This window comes from Lithobates pipiens, unplaced genomic scaffold (assembly GCF_037356315.1).
Source record: "Lithobates pipiens isolate NorthernLeopardFrog02 unplaced genomic scaffold, aLitPip1_a1.2 Scaffold_16, whole genome shotgun sequence".
In the NCBI taxonomy this organism is placed as follows: Eukaryota; Metazoa; Chordata; class Amphibia; order Anura; family Ranidae; genus Lithobates; species Lithobates pipiens.
The window spans coordinates 144,193,654-144,216,994 of NW_027507748.1; the positions used below are offsets into that span (position 1 = coordinate 144,193,654).

The window sequence follows — 23,341 nt, forward strand, 5'->3', positions numbered from 1 at the left end:
CCGGGTATCGCGGCTCCAACGCTGTGAGCGGCTAGAGCCGCAAAGTCTGCTGGGTTTTCAGTCGAGAGTCCCCTGTGCGCATGTGCCGCTGAAGTCAGCGGCTCATTGCGAGGGGAATATCTCCTAAATCGTACAGGTTTAGGAGATATTCCTTTTAATTACAGGTAAGACTTATTATAGGCTTACCTGTAGGTAAAAGTAATAAAACTAACTATACAACCGCGTTAAGTTTTGACCTCATATTATATGGTTTTGGTAAATATGAAGACAAAAATCTGCAGTCAATCTTACAGTGTGTATGGGGATTTAGACTGTTTACCTAAAAGCTCAAGTTGTAGATGTTGTAATAGAGGAACTCACTGGGTGACGTCATAGGGGGTGGGGCCAGGGCAGACATCCAGCAAGGCAGATGCTAATCACCTTGCTGTGTGCAGACAGTGCAGGACATCGGAGGATCAGGTGGGTGATGAGGACTTCTTCACATCTCCTATACTTGTATATAATGTATGAACATTGATGGGGTGATGTACTATAAGGTGAACTCCTGATTTTTGTCCTTTTCAGAATCATGGGGAAAGTGCTGTTCTGGTTTTTCCTGGCTGGAGTTTGCTGTTCACTAGCTGTAAGTTTGTTTCATGTATGTTGTAACTTGTTCTTATGTTTTCCTAGCAATGCATTGTGCAAAATAACATTTTGTAATAGCCAACTTTTAACCTTTTCAGAGCAGTCAGGGTCCAGTTACACTGATGGATGTGTGTTATAATTAATGTAGCATGCATGCTCTGGTGTGTGTTGATTGATGCATTGTAACAATGTAACTTTTTTTTATGTTACAAAATGACATTTTGTTCATTTTTATGAAGTGCATTGCAACCGGTGCTGTGTATGAATGTATATTTTTTCAGCACACACCAATGCAGCATGTTGGTGGGAACTGAAACAATAGGACATAAGGAAAATCACCTTGTCTGTGTGGGCGTGAATGGGCCCTAAATGTTACACACTGTCCTCCTTTTCTTTTTTTTCTCTCTGTTCTCCAAACTACAGCCCTCCAGCTGTTCAGGAACTACAATTCCCATCATGTCTATGAATGTCCAGAGTTTTATATTTGCCTCATGGTATGTGTAGTTCTACAACAGCTGGAGGGCCGTAGTTTGGAGATCCCTGTGATAAAGCATGGAAGGGTTAATTAAAAAACGATTTTATTCACTATGTTCTGCCGGGGAGATTTCCCTTTTATTCCTGCCTTGGAGACATAACTGGAAATGGGAGGAAATCATCCCAAAAGTAAGGAGAATTCCCCTCTTATGCCGCGTACACATGATCGGAATTCTCGTTGGAAAAAGCTCTGATGGTTTTCCTGACGCAATTCCAACGGAATTTGGCACAAGCTGTCTTGCCTACACACGGTCACATCAAATTCCCATTATTTATAATGTGGTGACGTACGATGTGACTAGAAAAAGGAAGTTCAATAGCTTCTGTCTCGTAGTTGAATCTGAGCATACGTGATTTTTGGCGTGTCGGAATTGCATACACACGATCGGAATTACCGATGGAAAGTTTTTTCCGTCTGGAAAATTGAGAACATGCTATTAATTTTTGGCTGGCGGAAATTCGGACAGCTGAATTCAAATGGAGCATACACACGGTAGCATTTTGCGATGAAAAGCTCTCATCTGTCTTTTTCTGGCTGGAATTTCGATCGTGTGTATGCAGCATTAGACAGTTGTCACAGGATCAAGTGTGCCCATTGAAAGTTTTACGCTCAGACGAGTGCTCTAAAAAACATGGATTTACGATTTTCTTTCCATGTCACTCATGGTGGTAACCAGAAAAAATACAAGATTCATTTTCTCATTAGGTACACCGCTAACTTGACAGGGAGGGGTTCTAACTCTTCTCCACTCCATCCAAACAGAAAAAAAATGGTATGCCTTTGAATATAATTTAAAACGAAACTCCATGCCTGGAACAAAATGCAAACTATAAATATTGCTGCTTTTTTCTCACCAGATACTCACGTACTGTAGGATTCCCGTCCATGCAGCATCAATTTATTTATTCATTCTTTTTATTTTCTCCTGGTGCCTTCATGGCAGCATACATATGGTGTATGTTGCCATGGATAGGCACCAGGAAAGGAAAATTACAGAAAGGCGAGTATTCCATTTTCTGTTATTGCTGATGACTAAGGATGAGCTCCGGCGTGTTCGCACAGCCCATGTGCAGAGCCCGCTAGGAAGTCGAAGCTGCGCTGATCACAGGCAGTGAGACATTTCCCGATGCATGGCTGCAGAGATTGGGAAATGTCTCACTGCCTGTGATTAGTGCAGCGCAGTGCTGACTTCCTGGCGGGTTCTGCACATGGGCTGTGCGAACACACCGGAGCTCATCCTTACTAGTGACCAGGAATGAGCTCATGCGTGTTGGGACATGGGTTGCATGTGTATGCCGAATGCCTCCACCGCCTCTGACTGACCGCCCACTTTGACCGCTTCTTGGTAGAAAAGCTCCTCAGGCGGGTTTGAAATTTGGGTCCAAACACATCTCAGCTCATCCATACTGATGGAACCCCCCCCCCCCCCCCCATCCAACTCTGAAAAATGGTTGTCAATAGTGTTGTGCCACCAACCTGGTGACCATTTCTGTCAAATTCGCTGTGCTTGCTATGTTACAAGACTTTAGCTGGTGGGGGGTGTAGGTTTTGTAGTGCCATTTTATTTTTATTTTTATTTTTTTGCAGTAGGTCCAATAGGTGATGCTGCATTGACCCTGCAGGGAGATGTGGACCTGACACCTGCCTATATTTCACTTGCTCATGACCTTTAAGATCGAAAAGGATCCCACCTTTGGACTGGTGAATCTTTTAATACAAAAAATGCTGCAAAGCATTTTAGGTGGTGATAGCTACAGATCAATGGGAATTCAGAGGCTATATTTATGAACCTACATCCACTGCAAATATTCTGGGTGTTTTATGATTATACACATGAAAAGAATTTGACAAATTGAATACAAAGATGGGAAACTCTAATAGATTAATGATACATTTCAGGGCATAGCACTGTGCAGTAACCATGTTTGCCTTGGGTTACTGAACTTTATTGCTGTTATTTCTTTTTTCTTTTTTTGTTGTGTATGAGGTGTCAAAATGTAAGTCCTGAAAAAAAAAAAAAAAAAAGCATTGTTTTCGTGGAGAAACTTGTCAGGCCACAGTGCTGGTCTTTTTCTCTGAACAGATTCCCGTAACCTTTTCAGAATTTCCATGTAACAATGTTGCTTGACCGTTGTACCGTGTTCTATGACCTCGTAGTGAACTATCCCCTTGTTATCAAAAAAACACACCAGCATAAGCATTCCAAGGTTCTCACTATATCAGCAGCATTTGCATCCGTCCTTAGCGTTTTTTGGCTGCCCACTTGCGTCATCATGGACATCTTCCCACTCTCCTTACACAGCCTATGCAATTCACAACGCTTGATTTCATCATGGGATGTTCACCATAACCTGTTGTAACAGAGATAAAGTTTCACTCGCACTTTTGCCAAATTTTACACAAAATCTGATATAAGTTTGTTGCTCCAGCTTCCTGAGCCAACTGGTCTGCAACCAAAGCTAGTGCAAGTTAGAAAATGGCAGAACACGCTTCAGTGCGAATAGCTGTGTGACTCGCCACCATAGTGCTATGCCGCGGACATTCTGGGAATGAAATTGTGAGCACACACATTATAATTTAAAATTTGGGATGCAAACCTTATTGTATCGCAGCCTACCAACCCTTAGATATGGTGGCTGTATCAGGTTATTTATTTCTTTTTTTTTTAGGCTTGCTTTCTTCTAGTTTCACCTGGTCATCCAGCCAGTAAGTGCATTTCAGTTTACTGGCCAGGTCACCAGAAGGGAAAAATCCAAAGGGGGGAAAAAACAAAACAATGCAGCCACCACGGCTGCAATATAATACATTTTTTGTTTTGGGTCTAATACCGCTTCAATGATGTAGACTGGTATGTTAGTGATGCTAAAGTGGGTTTTATTTTTATTTTTTTGTTTAACCACTTCAGTACCAGGCACTTAACCTCCCCCCTCCTGCCCAAGCCAATTTTCAGAGCTGTAGCTGTTTAAATGACAATTGCGCAGTCATGCTACACTGTACCCAAACAACATTTTTATCATTTTGTTCCCACAAATAGAGCTTTCTTTTGGTGGTATTTGATTACTTCCGCGGTTTTTAATTTTTGCTAAACAAAGACCAGAAATTTAAAAATAAAAAATAAATCTTCACTGATGAGACGGCACCAATGAGGTGGCACTGATGGGCATTGATAGGGGACAGACACTGGGTGCTTATGGGTGGCACAGGCAGGCATGGCTGATGAGCACTGATTGCCATCTCCCTGGTGGTCCAGGGTGGCATACCTTGCGGGGTACCTTTTTGTGTGCATTCTTGGTGGTCTGGGGGGAACCCTGGTGGTCCTGGGTGGGCATCTGCAGGGGGGATTCGCTGATAAACAATCATCACAGCCCCCCTGTCAGGAGAGCCGCTGATTGGCTCTCCTCTACTCACTTCTGTCAGACGCAAGTGAGGAAAAGCCGATTAATGGCTCTTCCTGTTTACATCATGATCAGCCATGATTGGACAAGGCTGATCATGTGGTAAAGAGCCTCCGTCAGAGACTCTTTACCCAAGATCAGTGTAGCGGTGTGTCAGACTGACACGCTGCACCACTGATCGCTGGCAGTTAACCTGGTGGACGTCAGGATAACTGAACCACCTCCCGACTGTGATTCTGTTATATCACTAGCTAACTGACTTTGACAGAAGTGGGAGCCAATGGTGGCTGCTATGGCTCTCAGCCAATCAGGAGGGAGGGTCCTGGACAGCCGAGTCTCTCGTGCAACATCGCTTGGATCGAGATGGGGATCAGGTAAGTATTAGGGGGGCTGCTGTACACTGAAGGTGTGTGTTTTTTTTTTTTTTTTATCCTCCTGCCTCCAATAAGATAAAAGGAAAAAAAAAACTGCTTTTAGAACCCCTTTAAGTTTATTGCCTTCTATACCCAGGGATAACATCAACTCCATGCAGATTTTCCACACTATTTTTCTAGTTTTCTACATTCACCTAGAGCTAGATGCTATGCTTTTTCTATATCTTCTACTTTCTTGGGATGTCTGTAAAACTCAATAAAGAAATATAATATAATATTTTAAATTTTGGGATGCTTTTTAAATTTTGGAAATATTAATATAAATACTGTTACAATACACGGCCATGGGACTTGTTCTTGTGCATTTTAATTGGTAATAATTGAGTGTTGTGTTTTTGTAGGGGCAACTCTATTATGGCAATGGAGCTGATATATTTGGTTAATGATAATCTAAGTACAAAGTTTGGTGCGAGCTTTATATATTGACTATGCTACAAACTTTTGCTTGGTGGTGATGATAGCGTTGCAACCCGTTCTGCTATTGTCGAATAGGTTTTCAGAATAATGCAAATATTTGCATGTTTCACAGAAAATGTGCTGAAATGCCAAAGGGTAAAGGGCACTGATACCAAATGACAGTCTCCTCAGGGTTTTTTTATGTAGGCGGCAATATATGCTTTTTATAATCTGTTTGCTAAAGCCTTTTATTCTAAACTTTGAAAAGTTTAGACCGCAGCAAGATTAACTGCAATCTTTACATAAAGTGTTTGTGAAGTATAGTTGAGTAAATCCAGTTTGACTTTAGTAGCTTTTGAGACGGACTGGAATGCCCCATGGCCTAAGTAATCCACTAGTAGAGGGTCTTCAAATTTTCTGAATAAGGGGCCAATTTACTGTCCTTCCGACTTCTACTGTGGCCAGTGTGAGTAGAAAATGCCCTGGCATTAATGGGAGTAAAGAATGCCCCATCATTGGTATTAGTGGAAGGAATAGTGCCTAATCATTGGTGTCAGTGGGAAGAATAGGGCCATGCAGTTGGTGTCAGTGGAAGGAATAGTGTCCCATTGTTGGGGTCAGTTGTTTGGTATTGGTGACAAGAATTGTATATAAGGCAAACGCAGTCTATGGCAGATGTCTGAAGTGAAGTATAGTGGTTTCAGCTACATGTTTTATTCTGGATGTCCATCCCTACCTTTTCCTCTCAGGAGTCTTTTTTTTACTATCCATCTTTTGTAACTGTGTCATCCTGGATATAAAGTGTATTAAGGAATGTAATCCCATCTTGTTGGCCAGTGGGGCTTCTGGGCAACTTGACAGTTTAGTACCCTAGGATGGAGTGTTATACCTGGGATTCTGTCTTTTTTTTTTTTTTTTTTTTTTTTTATTTTAAGACCCTTCGCTTGGCTGCCATCTTTAGAGCATGTACCCTGAAGAAGCATATGTAGCGAAACCCATCGAAACGTGGGTTTTGAATTGCTTTTTTCACAATCCTGCGAGCTGTTCTGTCTGATATTTTTCTTCGTCTTCCAGATCTTGCTTTAACTTCCACTGTTCCTGATGACTGCCATTTCTTAATTACATGCCGAACAGAGGATATTGACATCTGAAACTGCTTTGCTATCTTCTTATAGCCTTCTCCAGCTTTGTGAATGTCAACTATTTTCAGTTTCAGTTTTCTAGACAACTGCTTAGAAGAACCCATGGTGCTGATTGTTGGGGCATGGTCAGATGAGTCTGGCTATTTAAAACCTTTGAGATTGACATCACCTGGTCTTCCCAGACAATGATTGAGAACAATCCATGACACTGGCAGGTCTCAGCTTTGCAAAGGGGGCAGTGCATGCTATAAATTCTGCAGGGTGCCCAAACTTTTGCAGACGCCATTTTTTTGTTTTCTGTAATTTTGAAAGTGTAAATGATGGAAATAAAATCTAACTTTTTTGACATATTATAAGAATGTCTAATCTGTAATTTGATGCCATTTGGAGATTTTTCCATCTTTCCTTGGCTTCGTTATGCACATTTAATACACATTTTTACCTGGAGTGCCCAAACTTTTGATCCCCACTGTATACCTATGTACAGTGGCGCTCAAACCAGCATCCAGTCTGCAGGCAGAGAGCAATGAAGAAGGCAATGCAGCTGTCCCATACAGTGTGTGGAGGATATGACTGTGGGCAGTATGTACAGGAGAGGAGTGTGGCAGATATGACAGTGAGCAGTATGTACAGTAGAGGAGTGTATGACTTCTAGATGGTAAGCTCTAACGGGCAGGGTCCTCTAGTCCCTCCTGTATCGATTTGTATTGTAAGTGTACTGTCTGCCCTCATGTTGTAAACGCTGCACAAACTGTTGGCGCTATATAAATCCTGTATAATAATAATGACAGTGAGCAGTATACACAGAAGAGGAGTGTATGACAGTGAGGAGCGTATGACAGTGGGCAATATGTACTGAAGAGGAGTGTGGAGGCTATGACAGTGGGCGGTATGTACAGGAGAGGAGTGGGGACGGCTTTAAAGAAAGCAGTGTGTAAGTATATTTGTTTAAAAATATATATTTCTCTAGTCGTCTGTCCAGGACAGCACTAGAGAGATAGGCTCCACCTCCAGAGGCAGGAAACACAAACCAGATCTTTAAAGGGTGGTCTCCGTCCCTTCCCCTTCAGTCTTTTGTGTTTCCTCCACCGGAGGAGGAGGCTGGATCAGGAGCTCTCCTTCCCCTGACGGTGGGATAGCCCATAAGAGACGGGGAAGGAGTTCGGATTACCTGTTGGTAAACGGACGTTTTGAAGTCCTCCGGTCGGGTTGACTGCAGCTTCGAACCAGCGTTCTCCTTCTGAAGCCCGGGGAGGGCGTTCGTTTCCCCACCTGACAATAGGTTCAAAATTGGGCGCGAAGTCAGGTGGGGGGCGGGCACAGGCTTCGAGTTCCGGCCTGTGCATCACAGGAGGAGGATAGAGGACTTCCGGCAATCCACTACTGGTTCCGGGTCGCGCGGCGAGCGTGGACGTTCGGGACCTTGGCGGCTATTTTAAAAAGCTGCAGCCACGAGGCGTTCGCGCTGCATCGCTTTATCGCCATTACGATCCAGGCAGTTAGGCGTGTGCTTCAAGCGTTCGTGCTGCATCGCTTTATCGCCATTACGAAGGGAAGCCTCCAGGCGTGTTCCGATCAAAATGGATGCAGTGGAGACGAACCAGCTCAGGTAGGCAAACACAGAGGTGTCTTGTACCTAAAGGGCTGGGAGAGAGGGGGGGGGGGGGGGGGGGGAGTAATGGACTAATCAATGCATAGGCATTTTGAAATGGTCCAGGTGTTTTTTTCCTCCCTCCCTCTCTCAAACAGGATCCGGACTAAAGAGTCTTGCGAATCCTGTTAGCGGTTGGTGGGGTGCACATAGGTGTTTGGTGAAGGCGTCCTATTTTGCTAAAGGTTTCGCTGACGTTGGCTTGTCTGTTTTTTCCCTTCCTTCTTCTCTCCTTCTCTTGCCTTAGGCTCTGCCCAAAGAACCAGAGAGGTCAGGGGGGAAGAAGAGATGTCCTTCATGTATGAGTAAATTAAAAGAAGGATGGTCCAAGCCCCTTTGTAAACCATGCATAGACAAATTGGTCTATAAGGAAGCTACGGGAGCTTGTAAGGATTTGATTTCTGGAGTACAGAAATAAATGGAGTCCATCAAAGCAATGTTAGCGAACCTTGAAACCCCAAAACCAGCCGCAGTTCCCTCTGCTTCCACCCCAGTAGAAGGTGACGAATCGGAGGAGGAGGAACTTGATTCTCTGGATGGCCTAAGTGAGGCGGCATCATCCTGTTCAAGGGTCAAGCTCTCCCAGATACAGGCTCTCACTCGAGGAGGTTGATGCCTTACTGGGGGTAATTTATGAGACGCTCGAAATCAGAGAGGAGCCAGTCTCCCTGTCCTTGCATGACCGGATGTATCAGACCCTAAAAACTGATTCAGTTAGGGTCTTTCCGGTTCATAGCACACTGATAGACTCAATCAAAAAAGAGTGGGAGGAGCCAGAGAAAAAGTTATTTTTCCCTAAAAGCATGAAGCGGAGATTCCCCTTCAGCGAGGACCCCTCTTGTGTTTGGAATAAAGTGCCCAAGGTAGATGCAGCTTTTTCCCAGTGTGCAAAGTCAACAGATCTCGCCTTTGAGGACATGGGTGTTCTAAAGGAACCCATGGATAAAAGGATGGAGGTACTGTTAAAGAGGTCATGGGAAGTAACCATGAATAACTTAAAACCTGCAATGGCCACGACAATAGTGGCTCGCAACTTGGAGGTCTGGCTGGAACAATTACAAGGCCACTTGGAAGGTGGGACCTCCAGAAAAGAAATTCTGGATTCCCTTCCTATGCTACATAAAGCAGCAGGCTATATAGCAGATGCCTCTGCGGAGTCTGTTAAATTGTCAGCCAGGACCGCTGCCCTCGTAAATTCATCGCGCAGGGCACTTTGGCTGAAGTCTTGGTCAGGAGACTCGGCCTCAAAAGTGAGGTTATGTGGCATCCCCTTTGAGGGAGACCTTCTGTTCGGACAGGACCTTGAGAAAGTCCTGGACCGTACTGCGGACAAGAAGAAGGCTTTTCCTGTCAAATCTAAGAAGACTACAGGTAAACGCTTTTTTCGTCCTCAAAGGCAGGGACAGTCACAAGGACAGACCTCTAAGGAGTCAACTCCTAAGAAACAGTGGATGGGAGGAAAACGGAAAAGCAATCTCTTTTCCTCTTCTAAAAAAACCACTAAATCCCAGTGACGCGGTTCCTGTGGGGGGGAGACTGGGGCAGTTCCTCCCACAGTGGGAATACGCTACCCCAAATCCTTTTATCCTGAGGATCATCAGGGAGGGTTACAAAATACAGTTCAGACACGTCCCACCTGCAAGGATGTGTCTGACCAAACCTCCCAAAGACCCCCAGAAAGCGTCAGCTTTGCTGTCGCAAATTGGCGATTTAATAGATCAGAGGGTTCTAGTGCCAGTGCCGCCACAGGAAATAAATCACGGTTTCTATTCACACGTGTTTGTAGTAAGGAAACCGTCAGGCAAATTCCGGTTGATCTTGAATTTGAAGTTACTGAACAAGTGGGTAACTTACAAGAAATTCCGGATGGAAACAATTTTTACAGTGAGATCAGTACTCCCTCCAAATTGTTTCATGGCCTCTCTCGATCTAAGGGACGCGTATCTTCACATCCCGATTCGAGAAGACTCTCAAAAGTATTTGAGGATAGCGATTCTTTGGGGAAGTCAGATTTGATACCTCCAATTCAGGGCTCTGCCATTCGGTCTGTCTTCTTCTCCCAGGATTTTCACCAAGGTCCTGGCAGAAGCATTGGCTCCCCTAAGACTGAAAGGGATCGCTGTCATACCGTACTTGGACGACCTTTTGTTCTTTGCCCCCTCAAAGCTCCAACTGCAGGGAGATCTGAGGGTAGCTATCTCTTGCCTAAAAAGGCTGGGGTGGTTGATAAACCAAGAGAAGTCACACCTGATACCAACACAGGCCTTACAGTATCTAGGTTTTCTGGTGGATTCAGTATCACAGAAAGTCTTCCTCACAGGGGAAAAAGTGATAAAGGTGAAAGAGATGGTAACCTTCTTGCAGTCCAATCAGACAATTTCCATCAGGTCAGCTATGGCAGGATTGGGCCTATTGGTGGCAACAATCCCTGCAGTTCCTTGGGCAAGAGCTCATTTCAGGTGTCTCCAGGCCAATATTCTGAGCAGCTGGGACGGGACACAAGAGTCCCTGGACGGGACTATCCATCTATCCTCAAAGACCAAAAGGTCTCTTTGGTGGTGGAAGAGAGAAGAGAACCTAGTACGGGGTCTTTGGTGGTCTCCTCCAGTGTCTGTTCGCATCACCACAGATGCCAGTGCTTGGGGCTGGGGGGCCCACTTGGGGTCGAAGGTAGCCCAAGGATGCTGGGGGAAGACACAGTCCCAGAGGTCAGCCAATTGGAGGGAGTTGCAGGCAGTCTGGGAAGCCTTAAGGGTATTCGCCAGGGATCTGAAGGACCACCATGTACAGGTTCTCTCGGACAGTATAGTGGCGGTTTCCTACCTAAACAAGCAGGGAGGAACAAGATGCCTGTCCTTGATCAAGCTAACAAGTACGATCATGCATTGGGCAGAAGAAAACCTAAAATCGGTTTCAGCGGTCCATCTAAAAGGGGTGGACAACCACCTGGCGGACTTTCTGAGTCGACACCGGGTGTACGAATCAGAATGGTCACTAAACAGGGAGATTTTCCAGATGTTAGTGCGCAAATGGGGTCTTCCGGAAGTGGACTTGTTCGCCAGGAAAGCGAACACCCAGGTCCCAGTATACTTCTCCCTAGAGAGAGAGGCAGGGGCAAAAGGGATAGACGCTTTGGCACAAAGCTGGGCATTTCACATTTGCTACGCCTTCCCCCCATTTAAGCTAATTCCTCTAGTCCTGAGGAAATTTTTGCAGGAACGGACCACATTGATTCTAGTGGTTCCGTATTGGCCGAAGAGACCATGGTTCTCGGTACTGCTGGGCCTGACAGACGAACCTCCCCTTATACTGCCCGAGAGAGAGGATCTGTTGTCCCAGGGTCCAGTTCTGTTACCAGAACTACAGACCCTAAAATTATCGGCCTGGCGTCTGAAGAGAGTCTCTTGAAGTCTAAGGGACTCTCGGATAGGGTAATTAAAACACTTCTTTCTAGTAGGAAGAAAGTAACCCAAGCAATTTATGTTAAGTACTGGAAAGTTTTTTGTTCATGGTTGGACACTAAAAAGGTGTCTATAAGTATCCCGACAGTCTTGGAATTTTTACAAGACGGTGTGGATAAGGGACTGGCCATTAGTACCTTAAAGGTACAAATTGCGGCCCTGTCTGTTTTTTTGGATCAACCTCTGGCGATAGACCCGCTAGTTAGCAGGTTTTTTTAAGGGGTTAACCAGGATTAAACCTGTTCCTTTCAAAATTTTACCCAAATGGGACCTGTCAATTGTGTTACAGGGATGGGTAAAAAAGTCTCTGGAAGAAGAACCTTCCTTGAGATGGATCACGCTTAAAACTGTGTTCCTAGTGGCTATTTCCACAGCCAGACGCATTAGCGAGCTTCAGGCACTTTCGGTGAAAGAGCCGTTTTTACAAGTTTTTGAGGATAGGCTGGTGTTGCGCACGGACCCTGGGTTTTTACCCAAAGTAGTGACAAAATTCCACAGAACACAGGAAATGGTTTTGCCTTCGTTCTGTGGGTCTCCCGCTAATCCTAAGGAGGTAGAGTTCAGCCAACTGGATGTGAGAGCCTGTGTCTTACAATATCTGGAGATGTCAAAAAACATTAGAAAATCAGATGCATTATTTGTTTTACATGCGGGTAAAAAATTGGGGTCACAAGCTTCAAAAAATACAATTGCAAGGTGGATCAAACAAGCTATTGTAGAAGCCTACAAAGGAATGAAAATGGAATGTCCTTTTTCCCCCCATGGCTCACTCCACACGGGCGTTATCAACCTCATGGGCAGAGCGAGCTGGAGCAACACCAGAACAAATTTGTCGAGCAGCAACTTGGTCAAGCTACTCGACGTTTATGAAGCATTACAGATTGGACCTTATCTCAGCGCAAGACCAGGCGTTTGGGAGAAAGGTCCTTCAAGCGGTAGTCCCCCCCCTAATCTGGTAAGTTCTCGTTGATCCTCCCTAGTGCTGTCCTGGACAGACGACTAGAGAAAACGAGAGTTAGACTTACCGGTAACTCTGTTTCTAGGAGTCGTCCAGGACAGCATGGATTCCCTCCCTATATGCTGTTATAATGCTGGACAAGTGTTTTTGTCATTACAGAAGCCGTTTCCGGGGAAGTTCTCGTTTACAAGACTGAAGGGGAAGGGACGGAGACCGCCCTTTAAAGATCTGGTTTGTGTTTCCTGCCTCTGGAGGTGGAGCCTATCTCTCTAGTGCTGTCCTGGACGACTCCTAGAAACAGAGTTACCGGTAAGTCTAACTCTCGTTTTTATGCGTGTGGGGAATGCATGCAAAAAATTGCGTACTTTTGCAACATGCACAGAAATGTGCTGCCCTTTAGCAGCGCCGTTATTTGTCGATGGCACCCATGTATCTGCCAACGGTCATTCCAATCCTAATGGGGCCACAGCACCCTGTGGTTTAGTGTAGCACACTTTTGAAAACTTTTCAAGGACTTCTTGCCTGTGTTGCTTGCTCATAGGGGAGCCCATTGAAATTAATGGGTTGCCCTATACGTGACGCGTGATAAATACATCCATGCTTGGTCGCACCTGTATTTGTGAACTAACGGAGTAAACACAAAATAACAATCCTCTATGAACATAAATTATTCACTAAATAATCAGTGTTCATACAATAGTGCTACTATGCAAATAGCTGTGAACACTGTGCTCTGCTCTGTTTATTGAGAATTGTTCTTTTGTATATAGAATGTTTGTTTCGTTTATGTGGAGAGTTTAAACTTTATATTGTACAGAGTTTGGATAACACAGGATTAATTGGAATGGTCATAAATTACGTTCAGGTTATCTAGGCTACCTGCTTAGCTGTACAAACTTTCCTCAGACCACAGCTGAGCTCACCTCCCTCTCTGCAGTGTCGGCATTGGCTGTGCTCCGGCTTATTGAGGATCAGAGTGCTGCAGGAGATTGAAAGGATATTCAGTTCTTCTAAATGCATACACCACCGGCAGTGTATGTATTTGGATGCGATGATGCTGCTGCTGACAAAGCCCAGGACTGAGCTGTAGCGGGACAGATTACAGTTGGCAAGCATGTGCCCGGGTGACCGTGCCCCTTACATGTGTATGGGCTGTCCCCCATGATGGCGGCCCTGATTATATCTGCGGAGGAGGAGTGTTGTTGTTATTATTATTATTATTATTATTATACAGGATTTATATAGCGCCAACAGTTTACGCAGCGCTTTACAACATTAGGGCAGACATTACATTACAATACAATTCAAGACAGGGGGAATCGGAGGGCCCTGCTCGTTAGAGCTTACAATCTATCCCACTAGGACAGGAAATGGTAGGATTACAGTATATCTCCCCTCTCTCTTCTCCATAGGTGGGGGGTGTTCTGTAGTCCAAGAAAAATGAGACTTGTGTTAACTGATAAGTTCTACTGTGCTGAACTATTTATGAGCTCCCTGGATTTTTGCCAGAATCAAAGGTATTTGCACTTTTTTTTTAAAACAAATATAAGAAAATCCTTTCAATAGTATTTTTAACAGAAGAAAAGAGAACATGTAATACACGTTAGGGTTTACATCTGTTTAAGCAATCCATGCCAATGTCGTAATATACCTAGTTATATGTGAAGTAAGCCACGGGATTAAGCAACATAATGCACAAAGAAGAGAAATAAAACATTGCTTATCAAATGTCAAGGTTCTTGTTTTTCTTTGTGGCTCAGTCCCAGTTTAACTTGGTTTACAATCTAATCTACAAAACAGATGACACCCTAAATATTACCCTAGATTCATAGCTTTGTGACATATAATATTTACTAAGGCAATGTAAAGGGCAATAGTGTGCACTTACACATATTAAGCAGATTGCAGCTTTCAGCTTTAGTCTAGTCAGATCAGTTACTGACCTTTTGCAAACTGATGTTTGACTTATTAAAGAACCTGATCTAAATAGAAATGTGGGATTGAGAGGTAGATGGAAGAGTAGTTAATGTGCAAATTGGAAGCCCTTGCATCAGATACCTTTTTTTACAAAATCAACAATAACTTTTTAAAGTGCCTATAACGCCAAAAAAGGCTAGCTGCTTGGTTTGGCAAAACATGTGAGGACAACTTGTTCACTCGGCTGAATTACAAACAGTAGTATTCTTCCGCATTTGTAGCCCCAACCCTCTATTAAAAACCATCATAGTGGAAGTACTCTATTGCACCTAGTCCAGTAGGGGATGTAGTGTCTGTCATGTGATTTCATATAAATGCTGACAATTTTATCTTGTATTGGGAGATTCTACACTGATGTATGGATAGGTGTATCAGCCAGTTATTCTGGAACCTGCAGAATGTAATTTGCAACTACCAGTATTACCAATTTAACTATTCTGTGCGTGAGCAAGATGGAACTATAATGAATGCACCGGTTCGGTTCGCAACAGAAACTGCAAACAGACCTAAACTTCCTGTGAACTTTGGACCCCTTTTAAAGTCTATGGGACTTGAACGTTAAAAATCAAAAGTGCTAATTTTAAAGGCTAATATGCAAGACATTTCTAAGCACAGGAAACATGCGCCCCTTTTTACAGGCATACTATACACACCCCCAGGTACAAAATTTAAAGGAATATTACACTTTTTCACTTTAACCACTTCAGTTCCGGACCAATAAACACCTTAAGGACCAGAGGTCTTTTTGCAATTTCGCACTGCGCTGCTTTAACTGGTAATTGCGCGGTCATGCAATATTGCACCCAAACGAAATTTGCGTCCTTTTCTTCCCACAAATAGAGCTTTCTTTTGATGGTATTTGATTGCCTCTGCGATTTTTTTTTTTTTGCGATATAAATGAAAAAAGAGCGAAAATTTTGAAAAAAAAAGATATTTTCTTCTTTTTGTTATAAGAAAAATCGAATAAACTAAATTTTAGTCATACATTGAGGGCAAAATTTATTCAGCCACATGTCTTTAGTAAAAAAAATGTCAATAAGCGTATATTTTTTGGTTTGCGCAAAAGTTATAGCGTCTACAAACTAGAGTACATTTTCTGGAATTTACACAGCTTTTAATTTATGACTGCCGATCTCATTTCTTGAGGTGCTAAAATGGCAGGGCAGTACAAATCCCCCCCAAATGACCCCATTTTGGAAAGTAGACACCCCAAGGAAATTGCTGATGGGTATGTTGAGCCCATTGAATATTTATTTTTTTTGTCCTAAGGGATTGAATAATGACAAAAAAAAAAAATAAAAAATTTTTTTTACAAAAAGTTGTCACTAAATGATATATTGCTCACACATGCCATGGTTATATGTGAAATGACACCCCAAAATACATTCTGCTGCTTCTCCCGAGTACGGGGATACCACATGTGTGGGACTTTTTGGGAGTCTAGTCGCGCACGGCACCCCGAAAACCAATCACCACCTTCAGGATTTCTAAGGGTGCAAATTTTTGATTTAACTCCTCACTACCTATCACAGTTTCGAAGGCCATAAAATGCCAAAATAGCACAAATGACCCCATTTTGGAAAGTAGACACCCCAAGCTATTTACTGAGAGGCATGTTGAGTCCATGGAATATTTTATATTTTGCCAAAAGTTGCGGGAATATTACAAACTTTTTTTTTTTTGCACAAAGTTGTCACTAAATGATATATTGCTCACACATGCTATGGGCAGAAGTCAAATTACACCCCAAAATAAATTCTGCTGCTTCTCCCGAGTACGGGGATACCACATGTGGGGGACTTTTTGGGAGCCTAGTTAACTAGCTACCTAGCGACACTAGCGACACTGATGCAGCGTTCAGAAAAATTATCGCTTAGTGACACTGGCAAAAGGGGGTGAAAGGGTTAACTAGCGGCAATCAGGGGGTTAAAAACATTATTGGGTAGTATATCGGGGTACCTAGCGCTATAAAAACCTGGCGGTGAACCTAAAAAAATAACTAGCTACCTAGCGACTGTAGCGACACTAATGCAGCGATCAGAAAAACGATCGCTTAGTGACACTGGCAAAAGGGGGTGAAAGGGTTAACTAGCGGCAATCAGGGGGTTAAAAACATTATTGGGTAGTATATCGGGGTACCTAGCGATATAAAAACCTGGCGGTGAACCTAAAAAAATAACTAGCTACCTAGCGACACATGCAGCGATCAGAAAAATGATCGCTTAGTGACACTGGCAAAAGGGGGTGAAAGGGTTAACTCTAGGGGCAATCAGGGGGTTAAATCTTTATTGGGGGGTGATAGGGGGCTACCCTGGACCTAACACTAACTGTCCTGACAGTTTTTACTGTCACAACTGACACTGAATGCATTGATCAGTAAAGAAATGATCAATGCAATCAGTGACACTGTGACTGGGGGGGGAGGGGGGGCGGGGGGCGATCGGGGGGGGGATCGGGGGGGGTTTGTGTGCCTGTGTGTACCTACATGTCAGTGTAGTGTTCGTGCAGACTTACTTTTACTCTTCTCCTCGTAGTCCGGTCAAAAAGACCGCCCCGAGGAGAATGACATCACTTCCTCCTTCCTGTGTAAACAATACACAGGGGAGGAAGCTTCTCATTGGCCAGGAGTGATCCAGAGGGGGTGGCCGAAAACGAACGGCCATCCCCTCATCACGGAGCGCTCCTGGACCGAATCGGACCGCCGTAACCAGCGGGAGGGGGTCCGATGGGACCCCCCACCCGCTGGAAGGCAATCACGTAGATGTACGTGATTCTGCCTGCCTGTGCCATTGTGCTGACGTACAATGGCAATACGGCGGTCCTGAAGTGGTTAAGCATTATTAAAATCACTGCTCCCGAAAAAACGTCAGTTTTTAAAACTTTTGCACTGGTACATGTCCCCTGGGGCAGGACCCAGGTCCCCAAACATGTTTTATGACAATAACTTGCATATAAGCCTTTAAAAATAGCACTTTAGATTTCTCCCATAGACTTGTACAGGGTGTTCCGCGGCTTTTCGACTTTGCCGCGAACACCCCAAATTGTTCGGTGAACAGGCAATGTTCGAGTCGAACATGAGTTCAACTCAAAGCTCATCCCTACTTGAGAATAAGGGACACTTTGGGGAGGTAGAAGCCTACAGTCTCTCCGTCCACGACTTACCTTTTGCCTCCCCATACATATCTTTTCTCTGCCCACTTCTTCATTACAGTACAGTAAAGATTGCTGGCAAGCGGTGTCTGCACCTGAGACACCAGGTGAGAGATGCAGGCAATGTGCCCCAAGTATCGAGAGCTCTGCAGAGAGGCGATGTCTCAGCTACCTGAGCAACCCGGGAGGGGCACCACTGAAATCTGTGAGGGGGCACACTCTGGGCCTTGATGTGTCGGAACTTGCATCAAATCCCCGGACAGTCCTGCCAAATTCGGGGCGAGGGAGGTTGTTCTACAGCCATATAGAGGGGAAGATTATATATTATAATCTCTGATTCTCATCAGCATATCATAAACTCAAAACAGAGGATTCTATTGTTCACTGTGTGTGCGCTGTTTCAAAAACCCTAAATACTTTAATCTGGCAAACCCTTGCATGATGAAAGATCTTGGTGCCCTGAAATGTTGCATAAGTTGTAAACGATAAATGGCTTGTAGGCGTCTGTTGCCCTCTACTGTCCTGAATTTATAAATGTGTGTGTGTGTGTGTGTGTATGTGTATATATATATGTGTGTATATATATATATATATATATATATATATATATATATATATATATATATATATATATATATATATATAATATATTGTGGCAGCACGCAGGTAAAATCACCTGGTTGTATTCAGGATGGGAAATATGTGTGTCCTAGATTCAGGCTTTATGCAGACTTTTACAATTAGAGGGGAAGAGTTAATGAGCCCAGCTGTAGTAAGTGGGCTCATTAAGGCCTCTACAAAAAACCCCAGCATGCATAGGGAGATGCTCCATCCTGGAACCAGTTTTGTGTGTATAGACTGGGGAGTCTGAGATCTGTTCTGTGCGGTGAGTTAACGCCTGTGTGGCAAACCCCTACAATAGAGACAGGGACTGGGGCAGCACAAGGCTGCACCCAGTTGTTAGACAGGGAGTCTACGTGTGTAGTTAGAGGTCAAGCTGACCAGGATTTATTTTCTTGTTTTATTTTGTTTGGCTGTTTATGTATCACTGCATGTAGCAGAAATAAACCGGATCTTTTGTTTTTTGAACCTACACCGCTGTCTGCTGTGCCTGACTTTGTGTTGTGAACCCATCCAGGGGGTCACACACACCCGCTACCGAGCTAACCCCTCACAGTTGGTGGAGAATTTTGGCAGTTTTTTTTTTTTTTTTTTTAAGGCCAGCATGGAGGAGATACTGAGACAGCTGGCTCTAGCCAATGCAAATCAGCAGCAAACAAATGCGGGTTTACAAAGGAGCCTTGCAGCTCAACAACAGACAAATGCAACTTTGCAGCAGAGTATGGAAGCTCAGCAACAAGCCCAGCAGCAGGCAAATGCAAATCAGCAGCAGACAAATGCAACTTTGCAGCAGAGTTTGGAAGCTCAGCAACAAGCCCAGCAGCAGACAAATGCAACTTTGCAGCAGAGTTTGGAGGCTCAGCAACAAGCCCAGCAGCAGGCAAATGCAAATCAGCAGCAGACAAATGCAACTTTGCAGCAGAGTTTGGAAGCTCAGCAACAAGCCCAGCAGCAGACAAATGCAACTTTGCAGCAGAGTTTGGAGGCTCAGCAACAAGCCCAGCAGCGATCTGAAGCCCGCTTCATAGACCTGTTGCAGAAGCAAGAGCAGAATTTTCAACAGCAAATAGAGACATTGATACAGCAACGTCCGCAGACCAATGAAGCAAGTGGGTACAATAATACCGCAACCTTTGGTGTGAGCCGTTTACTGACAAAAATGACTGGAGAGGATGATCCGGAGGTGTTTTTGACCACATTTGAAAGGACTGCTGAAAGGGAAAAGTGGCCTAAGGAGCAATGGGCTGGACTGGTGGCCCCTCTGTTAACTGGGGAATCGCAGAAAGCTTATTATGACCTAGAGCCTGACCAAGCAAAAGACTATGTGGTGCTAAAAGCAGAAATATTGGCACGGCTGGGTGTCACCCTGGCAGTCCGGGCTCAGCGTGTGCATAACTGGACTTTTCAGGTTGGAAAACCTCCCAGGTCTCAAATGTATGATCTCATTCACCTGAGCAGGAAGTGGCTGCAGCCAGAGATTTTGACCGCACCAAACGTTGTGGAACGTGTGGTTATGGATCGTTTCCTGAGAGCTCTTCCTACTGCCATCCAAAAATGGGTAAGCCATGGAGACCCAGAAAATGCAGATAAACTTGTGGATCTGGTTGAGAGGTACTTGGCTACAGAGAACTTGACCACCTCTTCCAGGGACTCACGGACTTTCCCCCCTAAGACCAGATCATCCCCAGTGGCGGGTAAGATGACTCCAAGGGGTGAGGGTGGAGAGAGTGAGAGGGTGGGAGTTCTACCTAAGGTCTGGCGGGAGCAGCCCAGGAAGCCCAGGCTGCAAGAGACAGCGAAAAAGATTATTTGCTACCGCTGCCGGCAAGAGGGACATATTGCAGCCAATTGCCCAGTTGTGGATGAGCCTATGCAATGTGACTTTATAAGGGAGAGACGTCAGTCGCTGTTTGCGACAGTTGCATGCACTGCCATTCGGGGACCTGAGAAACATTTATGTAAAATGTGTATTAATGGTAGACATGTTGATGTGTTGCTAGATTCAGGTAGCCTGGTAACATTGATAAAAGCTGAATTAGTTACTACAGAGGTCTCTGGGAAGAACAGGGTGGCTGTTATTTGTGTACATGGGGACACCCGAGAGTATCCTGTAACTTCAGTGTTTTTTGAGACCCCCAAAGGTAACCTCTCTCATCAGGTGGGGTTAGTGTCTCACTTACCACATGATGCTATTGTGGGAAGGGATTTTCCAAAATTCTGGGAACTCTGGGATTGTCCTGAGCCCCCCACTGGTGCCCCTATAGACCAGGAAGATGACCAGAATTCCTCTGGGAATGGTGAGGACTCTCCTGAATTTCCCTTGTCGGTATTGGCGGGGGAAACTCGAGAAACTGGGGAGGAGCCAACATCCTCAGTTGAAAACATGCCGTCTGTGGAGTTTTCGGATCTTGAGGTTCACAGGGAAAATTTTGCCACAGAACAGTTAAAAGACCCCACCCTAATAAAGGCACGGGAAAATGTGGTGAAAATAGATGGCGAGTTAGTGAACCCAGATAAGACTTGCACTTACCCGTACTTCACTGTGGAAAGGGACCTGCTGTATCGAGTGGCTCAAAGGGCAGAAGAAACCATTGAGCAACTTGTGGTGCCCAAACCTTACAGGAAGTTGGTGTTAGAATTGGCCCATGGGCACATTCTGGGAGGTCATCTGGGGACCGAAAAAACCAGAGAGAGGGTACTGCAGAGATTCTATTGGCCTGGGGTCATGAAGGAAACAGAAAATTATTGTTCCTCCTGCCCTGTGTGTCAGAAGTCGGCACCTATGCCACATTTCCGTAACCCGCTGGTACCTCTTCCTATCATTGAGGTCCCCTTTGAAAGGATCGCAATGGATTTGGTAGGTCCGATTAATGAAGTCTGCTAGGGGGCATCAGTACATTTTGGTTATATTGGACTATGCCACCCGTTATCCGGAAGCAATTCCTCTCCGAAATACCTCGGCCAAAACCATAGCCAAAGAGCTATCCCTTGTTTTTAGCCGCGTGGGTATTTGTAAGGAACTGCTTACGGACCAAGGTACACCCTTTATGTCCCGGGTTATGAAAGAATTATGCAAGTTGTACAAAGTGAAGCAATTGCGTACATCTGTGTATCACCCCCAAACAGATGGGTTGGTTGAAAGATTCAACAAAACCCTAAAACAAATGTTAAAGAAGGTGGTGGATAGAGATGGAAAGAATTGGGATTGTCTAATACCCTATCTGATGTTTGCCATTAGGGAGGTACCCCAATCCTCTACGGGTTTCTCACCCTTCGAGTTGCTCTATGGGAGACACCCAAGAGGGCTGCTGGATATCGCCAAGGAAACTTGGGAAAATTAGAGTTCTCCTCACAGGAGTGTGATTGAGCATGTCGCCCTGATGCAAGATAGAATTGCACAGGTAATGCCAATTGTAAAGGAACATTTAACCCAAGCGCAGTTAGCACAGCAGAGAGTGTACAACCGTGGGGCCAAGACACATATTTTTTCCCCGGGGGATAGGGTCTTGGTGCTAGTCCCTACGGTTGAAAGCAAATTTCTGGCCAAATGGCAAGGTCCATATGAAGTAATTGAAAAAATTAGTGAGGTGAACTACAGGGTTAGACAGCCAGGAAGGCGAAAGCCGGAGCAGATCTATCACGTCAATCTGCTGAAAGCCTGGAGGGATAGGGAATCCCTAGTCGCAGAGACTTTGTCACAAGTACAGCCTGATTGTTTAGTTCCTGAGGTTGGAATAGCAGACACCTTATCGAAACCCCAACAACAGGAGGTTAAAGAGTTTGTACTTCGTAACAAAGAGATTTTCTCTGAGATTCCGGGACAAACATCTGGCGTAGAGCATGACATTATCACCCCGCCAGGAGAAAGGGTAAAACTAAAACCTTATAGAATACCAGAGGCCCGACGGGAGGCAATACGTGGGGAGGTTCAAAGGATGCTGGAGTTGGGTGTGATAGAGGAGTCCCAGAGTGACTGGTCCAGTCCTATCGTACTAGTGCCCAAACCTGATGGGAGCTGGCGGTTTTGTAATGATTTTAGACAATTAAATAAAGTTACAAAATTTGACACCTACCCCATGCCACGTATAGATGAGTTGATCGACCGGCTGGGAACAGCCCGATATATGACAACTCTTGATCTCACCAAAGGGTATTGGCAAATTCCCCTGGCCGAGTCGGCCAAGGAGAAAACTGCGTTTGTAACCCCAGATGGGGCATTCCAATATAAGAGAATGCCGTTTGAGTTACAGAATGCACCGGCAACATTCCAGCGGAAAATGGATAAGATTCTGAGGCCCCACCAGAAATATGCTGCAGCTTACCTGGATGATGTGATTATCCATAGCACAGACTGGGTCTCACATTTGCCAAAAGTACAAGCAGTCCTAGACTCTATCCGGGAAGCTGGGTTTACGGCCAATCCAAAGAAGTGTACCATTGGACAGGAGGAGGCCAAATATCTTGGGTACACTATTGGGAGAGGGGTGATAAAACCCCAAGTCAATAAAGTCGAGGCCATACAGAGTTGGCCACGTCCCAACAGCAAGAAACAGGTACGAGCCTTTCTGGGAATCGCTGGCTATTATCGACGATTCATTCCCCATTTTGCTTCTCAGGCTGTGCCCCTCACCAACCTGACAAAAGGGAAAGAGTCGGTCATGGTTAAATGGTCCCCAGAGGCTGAGGAAGCATTTCAGTCCTTAAAAACAGCCTTATGTAGCCAGCCAGTGTTGTACTCACCAGACTTCTCTAAGGACTTTGTTGTACAAACTGATGCATCAGACGTTGGGTTAGGAGCAGTGTTATCCCAGGTCTGGAACGGGGAAGAGCACCCAGTCATTTACCTCAGCAGGAAGTTGAAGTCCCATGAGGTAAATTACTCCACGATTGAGAAGGAATGTTTAGCAGTGAAGTGGGCTCTAGATTCCCTTCGGTACTATCTGCTAGGTAGGCACTTTGACCTGGTGACTGATCACGCTCCTTTAAAGTGGATGGCT

The 23,341-nt window shown here is 44.7% G+C and overlaps 1 protein-coding gene across 1 annotated transcript in view; it reads left to right on the forward strand.

The window, feature by feature from the left end:
* Window positions 1-358: 358 nt before the first annotated feature.
* SERPINF2 (serpin family F member 2) overlaps window positions 359-23,341 on the forward strand; it is a 101,101-nt gene continuing 78,118 nt past the window's right edge. Inside the window, exons 1-2 of the mRNA XM_077480570.1 lie at window positions 359-459; window positions 565-622. Of these exons, the coding sequence (XP_077336696.1) occupies window positions 410-459; window positions 565-622 (108 nt within the window). The 5' untranslated portion in view covers window positions 359-409. The remainder of the gene's footprint in view (window positions 460-564; window positions 623-23,341) is intronic.